We start from the raw sequence: 14,456 nt of genomic DNA on the forward strand, positions 1-14,456 counted from the left end.
CGCGCTAGAAAATATTTTACTTGGAACAAATGATATGAAGAAGTGGCACACACTACTTCAGATGAGTAAAAACTACATTTACCTTTAACATTCTGCGAAGTCCTCAGCACTCAGAACTTGCTGACATACCGACACATGATTGTAAGATTCACGTACTGGAACAAATTTACATATTTTGATTTGTAGCTCGATGTGCAGAGCTGGATTGCTAAGCCCTTGTAAAATTACTACTCGCTGCTATTCTCAAGGAATAAAGAGCCGGAATTATTCGGCCACATCACAGACATTTGTACTATCAAGCAGGACAATCTTTAAAAGGACACTCATTGAGGAAGGCAAACAAGACACAAAGTTACACATTCATAATGCAACGTCATGAAAACGCATTGTGGTAATTTTAGCACAGATGCAGATAACTCTCAAAGATAATGAACAAAAAAAGAAAACTGTGTGTTACCGGCTGCGTCTGCTCGCGGAAATGTGTTGCATCAGTTGGCTCCAAACACATCGAACACCGCCGCACACTTGTGGAGCACAACACATGGGACACATTCACACTGAAGAGATTCGTGGGCCCCATGATAAACACACAAGGTACAGACAACCAGAGCGCAACCGGCGCGCATTCAACACACCGACACGAAAACGATTGCGGACGACACGGGTGTAACCTGTGCCGCACGAGCAATTTTATTGCCTTAGAGCGAAATTTAAAATATTTATAGCATTTTTTTGCGGTGGCAGAGATTAAATTCGGAAGTAATCGTTTTCCTAATGTGCGTCTGTGAGCATACTCCCGCTTTTCTGGTGAAAATGCATAGCGAAGACGCATCTGCCTTTTTTCCGATTATTTGTGCAATGATGTTTCTTCGCTTATGAATGCTTAGACGTTATACATGATATCTGCTTACAACGTTTTCGGTATACGAGGAGATTTCGGTGAAAAAATGTGAGCATTCACAGATTGCTACTAGTATATCTTACTTTTTAAGACAACATGTGTTCACATAAGTTTCATGTTACTAAACTTGATAGCGGCAAGTTGATTAAGCTGTCATGAAAAAAAAAGAATTATTACGTAAGGAAACATTCTTTTGTAATGTGCAGTTGCTGTGTGTAGGTGAAACTTTTATGTGATGAAGGTTCCTATTATCATTACTTTCATCAGTGATTTCTACCTTGTGCTCTTTTGTGACCCTGACCAAATGTAAACAATGTTTTCATAACTATTTTAAGTGCTCCTTGCATGTGTTTATAATGTGACAGCTTCAAGTGCCGCTGCCATTATTTAACACACATCTTCTTTTGTACTGCCGAGGCGGTCACGCACAACGGTGTCCACATAACGGAAGAGCCCCCAGAAATTCAGCAGCATGGTGCATAACCTGGATGGTCGGCTCAGGTATGTGTGAATAGTACAGGTTCCAAAAAGGAGAGTATAGCAATCATTCACGGATAAGCGTACAGGCATATTCGTAACACACCTTACTAAGTGCGCTAAATATATATGCAACTTTATTCAACTTGCTCCTTATTTTTCTTCTTAGACGTTATGCCCACAATATGGCGTTCTCCAGAGAAGTATATCTAACATGTCATGATGCTTACTATATTTTATTGCATCAAATGCTTGACTGCGAGTTACTTTTATCTTTGCTGTGTGCCCTATATACATAATATCACTTCTTGAAGGTTTTTCTGTTTAGAAGTTCTTTTCTGTGCTACAGCTTGTATTGAAGAATTTTTTTCTGTTTGTACTGAATGCTCATGTAAGAATACAAATTGCATGGGGAAAAATATGTCACAGGTCTAAGCGTACAGCGGTTTTGCCGTTGTTTATTAAGAATGACACAATTATGACACAACTGCCACTGGCAAATACATATTTGGTGAGGAGGAATTCCTTGAAATTTTACACGAACGTCCGTATTCACTGTGCTGCTGTTATTACAGTAGTGAGGTGTTTTCTAGTAGGCTTGAATTACTTTCTTTTTTGTTTCTTTGCAACGTATCCTCATTCGTGCAAGTGGACATTGTAGTAGTTGCAAGTCTGTCCAGTAAAATTATTTTTTCACTTCAAGTCAATACAGCAATCTCTCACTTAGTTACCTGGTAGATCTATCACTAAAGAAGCACACATTTTCTTCCATAGTGTTTAATTGTGTCCTTGCTCTTGCTAAGGCGTTTGCTGGTGATTGCAGTGTTGCTCATCAAATAAATTTCATTTCAACAGCACCTCGTAAAACACACTGATTGGCACTGGCCCTAATTCTACACCTTTCAAAATTTACTGCTAATGTGTTGGGTTCCTTTGCATATGTTGTTTCATCCTATGTATTTGTTGTGCACTGTGAGCAGTGTTCTATTCATTCTGCTTAGCACTGTTCAGGTCAGAATTGGTTCAATCAGCAAGCCCCAATTGCGGTGCTATCAGTGAGGCTTCTGTGTCTGGGCCGATAAATTGAAAGTAGAATATGCAACCTTAACCCTATTTTGACAAAAATACTTGTGCCTAGAAGAACCATCATATGCACTGCAACTCTTATGGTTTTAAGTTGGGTTGCAATATGTATTGCAAGTTTTCTGTGTTTCAGCTATACGAGACAGCCTATGTTCTGTCTGCTGAAGCCAAATCCATGGTTTGTTTGCATTCTTGTTTTTGTTGTGGTACACTTACACTTCTGTGGTGCTTAAGCACTGTAGCCTTGCGAGAGCTGGAGTATTGTGGCAATGTCGAAGCTTGCTTGCACCTATACAGTATACGAACACAGGCCTATCACCGTATTTGTGCGGCTTCTTAACACTACCCATATGCTCCAGGTGAAACTTGTAACGTCCCTTTGAGTTTGCAGGTCAGTTCATATATCTTTCCCGGACAAAATTTATGCAGGGAAGCGAGGGAGACCATACAAGACCACTGCTAAATGAATATTTTGATGGAACAAATAAAAATTTCATTAGCACAAGACATGTGAATATATGGTACAGAAGTTTTTTTCAGTGGGGAGGTGCAATTTCTAGTACAAAGGCACTGCTTAATATAGTAAACTTCCTCTGACAAACTCTAGACACATTTGCTGATATCTGTAAGGAAGCAAAGCTCGCTTGCCTGCTCACCTTTTTAAGTTCACTAGTGGACTCGTATATATACTGCCTACATTATTTTTTGCTGCAAATATGTGTGCGAAATTGGCACACTAGTAAATTGGAAAAGGCATCCAGGCAAGGGGTCCTTGCTTAGTTAGAGATGCCAACAAATTTGACTGCTGTGCGTCAGGAGTAGTGTAGTCTATTCCTTTGATCATCTTTATATTTGGTCAAATGTACATGGGGCAGGTGGGCTGGTCCCTCAACACGCACCCAAGAGAGCAGCATTATTCATTCAAGGGGTAAGTATACTTTTGTCACTTGATGATGCTCTGACACGAGTTATGCTGCACCCCAGATTTCTATTATTCATCTGGTCTTTTCACTTGCGGCAACCGATTGACAAACAAAATCAGTGAGAAATACCAGATTATGATTCCATGACAAATAGGAATACTCTCTGGATGACATCGACTAGCAAAAATTCCGTGCTTATTTATTCTGTTTTATTATGCACACATGGTTACACTTTTTGTATTATTGTATTGCAACTTGCGCTCTCTTCTTGAGAGAACTCTGCTGTAGAAGAGCATATGCATTGTAAATATTTTCTTTATTCCTTCCAGCAAAATAAATGTGGAATTGATAGCTTTTTTGTCATCTGGTCTCCCTTTTGTCCATTATCTCGCACTCAAATGTTGAACATGCAATGGCAGCAACTTTCTCGCTACTTGTCAGTCAGTGCTGATAAACTCGAAATATTTCTTTGAGCTAGAACATTTTGCCATTTATGTCACCTACAGTATAAGCATAATGTACTACCCTTCTGCCTTCCCATAAAGCATGCTCGAATGAATTTACTTTTCTATTGACGGTTTATGTAATGATAGCCTCATAGCACAAGCCGAGTGGTGTAGAGGTAAAACCTGTATTTTGGCTCTCACCAATTGCATAGAGGGTGGTCAGGGGCGAGTACTAGGAGAGGTTTTCGGGTTGGCTAGCACAAACTTTACTTCTTTCTGCCCTTCACAAAGCTGAAATACTCTACTTCGGCTCAAAGAAACTTCTATTGCTTTTATTTACTTTAAAGATGTCTTTCACACAAACGTAAGGCATACAATTTTCGTGTAGCACCTTCAGTTTTCCAGCTAGCGTACCTGCTCTTCCAGGTTACATTTGTCGCCAATTTAGGCAGACTTCGCTTTGTTACTAGTACTTAATAACAGAAAACTGGTAATGGGGTAACTTTATTACATGGAAACAAGTTTTATTGATGTCATGAAGAATGTGTAATGAGGCGTACAATTGCTTGTATATTTCAGGCTGTACTGGGTCTCTGAGAAGCATCACAGGATGCAACTGTCTGTTTACTGGCCGTGGCTTCCACACAAAACTTCCAAGTTCCATTGCCACTCAGCAATAGGAGGCAGCGCTATCCAGCTCCGGCTCGACGGACCAGCTCAACCCGGTCAACTGAGTGAAAAGGGCAGCTAAGGCCGCTGGACTGAGGGGATCATCCACCGCAGAGCCGATGAAGCATTCTACACTCGTGTGCTTTTTTTTGTATGAAGCCAATTCTCTCTCTATGGGTATCAAGCTGAGAAAGCATTTAGTTAGAAATAGGAAGCTACGCAGCTCATATATAGCATACTGACTTGACAAATTAAGTAGTTACTAGGGCAGCAGAGTACGTGCAAGGAAATTTGGCGCACTCAAGTTACTTGATGCTCATATATTCAAAGCAAAATCTATTTTCATCTTGTGTACCATGTAAATGTTTGCAGTGCTCTTTCGCCTCTGATAATACAGCAACTTGTAATCTACAGAATAAATGTAAAATAATTGTTAACCTCGTAAATGTGCCTTCTGCAGCATGAAACTAATGATGTATAGATAATCGATGCAAGCTAAAATCTGTCGAACGCATCAGAAGGTACCAGTATGGTCCCAGGGAGACCACACCAGGATAGAGAAAGCACCAGCCAAGCACACCAAACACATCGAACACCTCGAAAGTACCAGGCCAGGTACACCAAGCACACCAATGTGGGCTCACCGTACACGCCGGCACGGTCACACCAGATACATAAGACCAGGCTTACCGTACACACAGGACTGGCACACCAGACACACCAGACCCGTGTCTGAGAACCCACGCCAGTGTAAATGATAAAAAACACGTGAACCAGTCAGGTGTATTTTTCGGCTGGGTTGTTATCTGCTTGGCGGAGAGAGGCGCTCGACTAAACGAAGCAATATTTTTGGAAGCCTGGCTTTAAATGGGCTAGGGCAGCTATTTTTCCGATTGCTATGTGCACTTGGAGGCAGGCCCTTAACAGTAGCGCATTATCAGTGGCATTCGGAGCTAATGGTATAGCACAGAGGAGAAGGTCAAGAATCACTGTCCCAAGATCGCGATTACAAAATTATAGAAGTGCCGCGAGAAGTAAGAACAAAGGCTAGTGCAGTTACTCTGCCGCTTCGCCACTATCCCCTACTCAAAAAAGCAGATTTAAAAACGCAGTTTTTCAACCAACAACAACATAAAAAACACAAAGGCAAATGCCCCACAAAACACATATAACATGTTTCTGCCAACTTCTGTCAAGAGGTGACGCACACGAAAAGAAGTAAATACACAATACTTTAGCAAAAAAACGATAAAGATAATAAAATTAAATCCCCAGACTACTCGGAAACGTCCTAATAGCAATAGTAACGAGTTTGATTGTGGTGCAACACGTGCACGAGCATACTGAAGTTCAGCGAATAGAGTTGTAAGATAGTGAAACGAGCCGCAAAGAATAGAACAATACAACTATCATGAATAAAAGCACCTATAGAGACAAACACACCACTAACAGTGAGCATCACTCTAAAAACATCCAGAAGTGGTGGAACTCTGACCGCATAGAAAGAACTATGTTCGCACTAGTTATTGCCGGTGACACGTATAAATGTACTGCAATGGTTTTGAGAACACGCGCCGAGACAGTGTTATTGCAAATGTCCACGTGTAAGCGACATCACAACCATATCAGACGAGAACAGCATCGTGCAAATATTTATTCCTGCAATGTTTTGCTGTGGCACTTTGCAACGGATCCCTTTCTTACCTTGGACATACTCTAAAACTGCATACGCTATTTGGACGAAGTGTGTGCTCACCTGCACTGTTCCATTGTGAGGCCCCTACACAGGAGCTCTCGCCCTTTTTTACATTCCTTTAGAAGAGGAGCGAACCTGTTCCTCTGCAAGATGTCCTTCATGTCACAGTGTAGTCTTGGTCTTTTGTCAAAGCCACGGTGGCCTGTGCGAATTTTTATTCAGCTCATTTTGAGTTCCCGAGTGTTGTTTGTTCTTGTCAGGACTGAAGCTGTTGTCTTTCTTCCAGGAACGTGACGTTTATAGAGATGGTTCGAATATGCGTTACAATCTCCTCTCCTTTTCTACAACGTGTCACAGATAATGTGAAGAGAATCTTCAAATATGTTCACATTATGTTCTGAGAACTGCAGTGTGAAAATAATTTGGTCACTGCGGGCATGTGCCTCTGTCGGCGAGAACACTTAGAGGCAGTTAGTTAATTCTGGTTCTATACTCTAGACGCTTAAAAGTTCAGAGCTCGTGGCAACTGAAGCAGCTTGCTAGCTCTTGATAGTGCTCCAGCTATTTCTTTCAATTACGACTATCCAAGTCACAGAATAGACTTAACAGTAATCTAGAGGGCCTCTTGAAGCCTCTATCATATCTTTTACAGATGCAGCCTTATGAAGCCAATCTTCGCGACGAAACACAGCTGTGTTAACCTCGATGCTCGGCTCATCGAGTCCTGGTGGCTTGCCAAAGTTCGTGTTTCCTGCCGTACAGAGTACAACGCAGGCCGCCAAACCGTTTACCACGTTCGTGCGCCAGTGCATGCCCAGATTGTTGTGGCTTCCCGAAGCGTCACATGACTTTGCCACTGGCGCGCTGGTGTTTGCATCTCTTTCGCTCCAGTGCAAGCGAAGATGTTCTACAGCTAGCTCTAATGTCTGCTAACTCTTGCTCGCGTGCGTCTCGTATCTGTACCCGCGCATATTACCGTTCCTTCACAGGTTCCTCATATTCTGCTCCTTTTCGATCACCCAAGCCAGAAATCTATATACACTCCACCCGAAATCCTTACCTAGCGGCAATATCATTCTCAACTTGCCCATTGTCACTTACCTACCACATGAATGCAAGGTGAGGCTCTAAGACCGAAACATAGCTCGTAGCCGTCGCGCACTACAGAAACATGTGATGAATAAAACATTCGCCACTTGTTTGTGTGATAAGAAATAGGAATTGGGCAAGTAAGGATGGTTACAAACCTTTTTTGCTATTAGTGCTGAGGACGAATCAGGGTCATATACGTGTTTGGGGGCTCCTATGTGCTCGTGGCAGGCACAGCTGCTACAAATAATTTTGACGATATGCCAAGTTCCCCCTTTCGCCGCTAGGAGGCCTCATATTTTGTTCATCTAGGTTGTTCTTGTAGATGGGAAAAGAAAGCAACTGAGGAGAGGCCCCACCTTGACTACTTGCTCAGAGGAGTGTGGAGGAAGTCGCGTTGTATTTTTCGCTGTAGCAGCCATGTTTTCGGGGCGAAATGGTTGTTTTGTTCTAGTTGTGTGTGCTCGTGAGTGTGGGGCTCCGTACGTTATGTACGGTGACAAAGGCGTTGTGTGTGTAGGCTTCTGTTAGCCTCCGTGACTTGTTTAGCTATGTTATCTAGACCCTGCTCTAAATGGCTATGATTGGGGGAGGCGAGACTAGCAGAAGCATAACCCGTAAAACGTGCACGCATGCGACGCCTTACACGAGGTACCATGTTACGGACGAGTGACGATCCGGGAGCAAGCTTGCCGAATTCAGTAGATTCACGCTAATGAATCTTCCCAGACTTAAATCACTGTACTTCAGTTCACAATATATACACGAAACACTTTGGAGGCCAGTGACAGCTGCGCAGTGTCTGTTTTAGACAGCGATGTGGACGGATTGAAAAAAAAGCGACAGCTGTGGCTACGAGGAGGCCCTCTAGTGTTGCAGATAAATGAAGCCATCTCGTGCACCAAAACATTCGTCATGACAAAGGCGCGAATTCACGTGCTGTTTTCTTCAACTGGACCCAAACGCAAAGATAGGTTGAGGGATGAACCACTCTTACCGTGGACATATGTGTGCCCGAGGGGCGCAGGGAAATGCATGTTAGCGGATGCGGCAAGAGTGAATAAAGCTCGACAGAAGAATGTATGCATGCGCGCACATGAAACGGCTGGCGGTTGCACGCATCCGTCATACAGTTCGGCTCCCTATTTCTCACATCTCCTTCGCTCGTGCTGGCGGAGAAACTGCAGCCAATTTCTGCGAAGCTAACCCCGCCTATGGAAACTTCAAGCCCGCCATTATCACCAACTTGGACTACACGTAGAAGCTTGGATACTATATTTTCAAATTGCTTGGTTCAAGCATTGGTCTTACGAGGGAAACATTCGCACTAAGGAAAAGGCATGCTTGAGCTTCTATCGGTGGTATTTAAAGCGTTCTCGTATCACGCGTTGCCTATACCAATTTCTGGCGTTTAATGTCCCGAAATAGAACTTTGTAGAATAGCAAGAACACACGAGGCTCCGAACTGGTGCGCTTAAAGGGCCCCTCATCCGGCTTGGTCATTTTGAGCTGATCCGCGCCGTGCATACAATGCGCGCTAACGATCGCGCCTGAAATCTTTCAATGCAACGCACCACGGGAACAGCTGAAATTTCACACTGAACGCCCTGTGGCCTTCTCCATGCAGGCGGTAGGCTTCAAGCCACAGGTTTGAGGTATACGTGCGAGTGCGCCTACGTACATGTGTGCTTGCTGTCACATTGCTCTTAGTTACCCGCGACATAGTTAATTATTCAACGCAACATTTGGTATTGTGCAATATGTCGTTTACAGAGTAATTTAGGCTTATAGCAACAATAAACACTCAAAGTGAATGTCTGCGTGTAAATGTTTTAATTCGCACTGCAACGAAAGAGATGTCCTCCACTTTGCTTGTTCCTAGGTCTCACTTGTACGCACCTCGCTTGTACGTATTATGGTTGTACGTACGATATTATTTCGCTGCAATAAATACCATATAAAAAAGGTATTTGTGGTGTAGTGGTGTAGTGGCATGATCGTCGGAAACGTAGTGGTGATAGGCTCAAATCATGTTTTGTATTGTGCGTGTTTTCTGCGAAATAACACGGTGTGCTGTTGTAAAAGTACTTGAGTACTCGGCTGTGGCGATTGTGCTGCGAAAACGAAAGTTCAGAAAGTCTTGTAGCACGCAATGAATGAGTCCCCGCACCTCCACCAGTATATTTCCTTGACGTTGGGGCAATATACAGAATGTAATTACAGTGCATATACAAGCAGAGTCAATGGGATTAAGGTGGCCGAGTAGTCACAACACGCAGCAGCCAGCGTCTCGCGACCTTCTTCCGCTCTCTTCTTTTATCATTCCGCAAAGATCTATCTATCTATCTATCTATCTATCTATCTATCTATCTATCTATCTATCTATCTATCTATCTATCTATCTATCTATCTATCTATCTATCTATCTATCTATCTATCTATCTATCTCTCTCTCGCTCTCTCTCTCTATACATACATACATACATACATACATACATACATACATACATACATACATACATACATACATACATACATACATACATACATACATACATACATACATACATACATACATACATACATACATACATACATACATACATACACCTCCACGAATATTGGTGGAGGTGCGGCAATTCGTGCATTGAGTGCGACAAGGCTTTCTGAAATTTCGTTTACGCAGCACAATCACCACAGCCTCCCACTTGAAATACAATAGGAAATTTATTGCAGTCTGTCGTATTTTGGGACATTGTTTCTGTCGTTCTGTTGTCCCACGTTCTGTTGTCTGCAGTGTGACGTCCTGTAGTCGGAAGTTCTGTAGTTCTTGATCAATATTAAATAAAAAATTGACAGATACGTCTTTAGGGCTATGTAAATTTGTTAGTACAAGAAAGAAAAATATAAAAGTAAATGATAAAAAACTTTCCCGCCGGGCATTCGAACTTGGCACCTGAGCATTCCAAACCCAGAACCAAAGCACCACGCCGTACATATCTCTAAGCGTACATTTTGGCTATGTCAACAGCAAGATTCTCTGTGTGCGTTCATGTTTACATTTGCGATTTACGAGCCAAGATATGCTATCACTCTACCGTGTCAACTGCCGCCTCTCTAGAAGAGCAATAGTGTTATTACCATCGAATGCTACATAGCGGAATGGTAGAACATGGATTTTGCTGTACAATATTCATATTAAATAAGAAATTCAGAAATAGACAACGGTGAGTAGCGACACTGTTAGATTGTTAATGCTAATTTCGGCAGTTATCTGTCGCTCTTTACACTTTTGAGAGCGCATATAATTCGTGTTTACAGTGCAAAATAGCTGCATAAACATTCGTGGATTAGTCTTCATTCTGACAGCATACTGGCTTCTCACGGCAGCACTGTACCAGAATAATGAGATTCGACCGAGACAGCTTTTCACGCAACTTTGTAGAACTACACAAAGCTTCTTTTTCGCTTCGCAAAAGCTTATGCCATATTTCTGGGAAAATAACTAATGTGTCAGTGTAACGGCACATGTAAGTCCACAAGCCTTTGTACCCCATTTTACCAAATAAAACAAAACGGATGCGCAGCCATTCCCGCCGATGGTATAATTTGACCAGCGGCCGATATTGAGGAGGCTGGTAGGGCGTTGCTGGTGCCTCGTTTTCACGGCACAATTATAACAGTTGGCTACGTTGACTTTATTACCGGTGTCAGTGCTATCAGTATTGCCGGCTTCAGTGAAGCACGATTTATTACCATGCAAGAGAAAATTACAGTGTACACCACCGAGGCGAAACTGACATAGAATTTTAAAGCGTCGCGATGGAAAGCGCCTGTGTCGTGGCGTCAGAACATATGTCGATGCGACAGAAAGTGGCACATTTCTAACGCCAGGCGAGAATATGTGTAGACCCAACAGGGAGTTCCCGTTGTGACGTCAGAATCGCTATTGCGATAGGAAGTTGTTGCGACTTCATAAACCCTTGTTGTCGCGACAGAACGTTTCTGTTGCGACTTCTGAACTCTTGGCTGTGGCGACTCAATGTTTCTGTTGAGGCGTCAGAATTGCTGTCTTAACGTCAGAGTCGCTGTCACGATAGAAAGCTGTTGTTGTGACTACAGAACTCTGCATGGTTGTTGCAAGAGAACATTTCTGTTGTGACTTCAGAACACTACGTCGTTGTGAAAGGAATTCATGTTGTATTTTTCAACTGGGGTGTACTCAAGTTCTTATATATATATATGGACCGCTTGGACTATATATATATATATATATATATATATGGAACACATGGACCGCTTGCGTTTAACAGGCAACCCTGTATCCGCACCGAAACTTGACAATTAGACGTATGTTGCGTAGTATGTACCTTTTGAAGGCAGCCATTCGAAATGACAAATAAAGCGTCAGCGTCCGAGAAGTTACAGCATCAGTTATGTTGCGTACAAACCTCAGGAGGAACTTGTAATTAATATTTTGTCACTTGTAAGAAGCGTATGTAATGCGGTCCTGTACCAAGTTTTGAGTGGTAGCCCGAACGATCTCGTTTGTTTTCGCAACGTTGCCCGGTTGTTCTGAGCCTCGCCTGAGTGCTCAGATAACGGATCTGGCTTTTGGCTCAAGGTCACTTGAAGGCCACGGACAACGCGAGCTAAAAGCATTTCATTCTTGTAAAAACAAAAGCACAGCCGGTAACACTTATTTCGTCCGCCTAGTAAGTACCACTTGTAACTTTCGTGCCAAACGTGGGCTTTTTGAACATTTGTACCGCATAATTATGCCTCATTTAAACGGCAGGGTGCTTCGTAAGCGTCGTTTTTTGAGCTTCTGTACCAGAGCAGAGTTTTCTGCTAAGCACACGAGCTTGATATTTGCCGGGCAAATCAACTAGGGTGCCTTCATACCGTTACTCGCTTAATAACCGTCATTATGTTAAGCTTTCCTCCTGGATACACACAGAAGTGTTATCAGGAAGATTTTACTGAGACTGTACCATGCTTTCTTAAAAAAGAAACCGAACAGTAAATTAGTTTTATGAAAATATCGAACGGCCGCACGGGCTTGAGCATGCAGCAGACCATGAGAAAGAGGTTAAGTGAGGCCGCTTACTGGGCGGGTGAAAGAAGTTCAAATTAAGAGGAAATGAATGCACTGGATAGGGAAACAAATATGATTATATATATATATATATATATATATATATATATATATATATATATATATATATATATATATATATATATATATATATATATTAGTGTCCCCGTGAAAATACAACCCCGCTGTGGCCTTTCGCGAAGTACCCGGCCTCTATCACCCTTTCATTAGCAGGTCAATACCCAGCCAATATATACGTATATATATATATATATATATATATATATATATATATATATATATATATATATATATATATATATATATATATATATATATATATGCGCCTGGCAATTTTACTCACGTTTTAGCAAATTCATGGTGTAAAACACAAATTGACTTCAACGTGACTTCATTGGGACGGGAACGTTAATCCTCAATATTCACTTAAAAAGGTGGAAGTTGTACTTACAACAGTGTGCCCGTATTTCAAACTATACCGTATTGATTTTGGAATTATGTGAAAGGTAGGCGGCATTATATAGCATTCGAATCCTGGAGTTTGAGCCTGAATCTCTTGTTCTGTATAAGATATGTGACCGAGGATCACCAGGACGGTAGGCCGGTAAACGTTCCTTGAAAAAAAAAACAGCGCTATGAACATTTCACCAACGTTATGTGCAGAAGGAAAGCATGATCATCATTGCGACACAGTTGTCAAATAAAAAAATTGTAGAGCGAAGGCGGAGACAATATTCTACTTTCCAAATAACATATACCTTGCAACAATTCTCGTTATTCAAACTCTCACGACGTGTTAGTCAATGCTACTTCTTGGCGTAAATAAGCATTCGAGCGTTAAACTCGCCAAGTAATGTATGCTATAGCGCATGTAAATGGCTGAAATAAAATAACGTTCACAGCTTGCGCAGTGATGACAACGATATTTCTTTGCGTACAACATGCGTTTACTTTGGGTTGCAAGCGCTAAACTAATAGTGGCCATGTCTACTGTGGTATTTGCCACCACTACTGCGTGAGATCTGATGGAGCTGTTAGCGCTCACCTACCACACGCCCCCAAAACGCCGTGCCGAAGCCCGAACGCAGAAGACAACACCAACGTCTCGAACAAACAGCGCAGCAGCCGTCTTCTGCTCTAACTTCGCCCGGAGCATGGGCTTTTGCCTCAGACGGCCAGTAAGATTGTCGCCAAGTCAACCCCAATGGCAGAATCAGCGTATCCCATCGTGCTGCAACAGCCCAGAGAGCCAACGACTTTCCGTGGATCTTAGATTGAAGACGCGGAAAACTGGCTGGAAATATATAAAAGGGTCACTGCATTCCACAACTGGAACATTTACGATAAGCTTCAGCATGTGTACTTCGCCTTATAAGATGGCCAGGGCATGGTTAGAGAACTGGGAATCAACCCTGACGACATGGGAACCGTTCCGAAACGGCTTCCCGCAGACGTTGGCGAGCGTCCTGCGCAGAGAGCGAGCGGAAGGTCTACTGGAAACCCGCATGCTGCTTCCAAACGAAAGCATTGCGATCTTTACGGAGCAGATGGCTCGCCTCTTCCGACAAGCAGACCCAGACGTGCCAGAAGACAAAAAAACATGTCGTCCTGATGCGCGGTTTGAGGCAAGAGCCTTTCGTTTGATTGATAAGCAACCCGACTAAGACCATTGTCGAATTTATTTCCGAGGCCTCTACTATTGAGAAGACGCTCAATATGCGGACAAGGCAGTATAACCACCGACCATTGACCATAAACTACACAAACGTTCAATCACTTGGCACCGACGACCTGCAGCAGACCCTCAGAGCGGTCGGTCGCGAGGAATCGCAGACGTGTTTCCCAAGGTCGCAACCTTAAGTGAGCTGAATCGCCGACTTCGTCGAAGAAGAGGTTCAGCGATAGCTTGGAGCTCTTGACGTGCAACCACACCCACCGCGGTCCCAGTGGGAAGCAATCAAGTACGCTGCCTTCGTCCGCCATCAAGGTCTTCCTCTGCGCTCGTGCCAGGGCCGCATGACGCCGCGATTCCTTCGCCAGACGCCGCCACACC

General features: G+C 42.9%; 1 protein-coding gene across 10 annotated transcripts in view; it reads right to left on the bottom strand.

Moving 5' to 3' along the window:
• The window catches only part of LOC135914301 (uncharacterized), a 114,777-nt gene that overhangs the window by 32,366 nt on the left and 67,955 nt on the right, over positions 1-14,456 (bottom strand). For 5 of the 10 annotated variants that reach the window (XM_065447086.2, XM_065447088.2, XM_065447085.2 and 2 more), the window contains one exon: positions 12,855-13,017. The exons of 2 other annotated variants lie outside the window; for them this stretch is intronic. In XM_065447086.2, coding sequence (XP_065303158.1) covers positions 12,855-13,017 — 163 coding nt within the window. Of the gene's footprint in view, positions 1-82; positions 156-12,854; positions 13,018-14,456 lie in introns of all 10 variants that reach the window. 3 more of the 10 variants (XR_011507956.1, XM_070523520.1, XM_070523521.1) reach the window with 1 other exon arrangement.

The sequence above is a fragment of the Dermacentor albipictus genome, chromosome 8 (genome assembly GCF_038994185.2).
Source record: "Dermacentor albipictus isolate Rhodes 1998 colony chromosome 8, USDA_Dalb.pri_finalv2, whole genome shotgun sequence".
NCBI lineage: Eukaryota > Metazoa > Arthropoda > Arachnida > Ixodida > Ixodidae > Dermacentor > Dermacentor albipictus.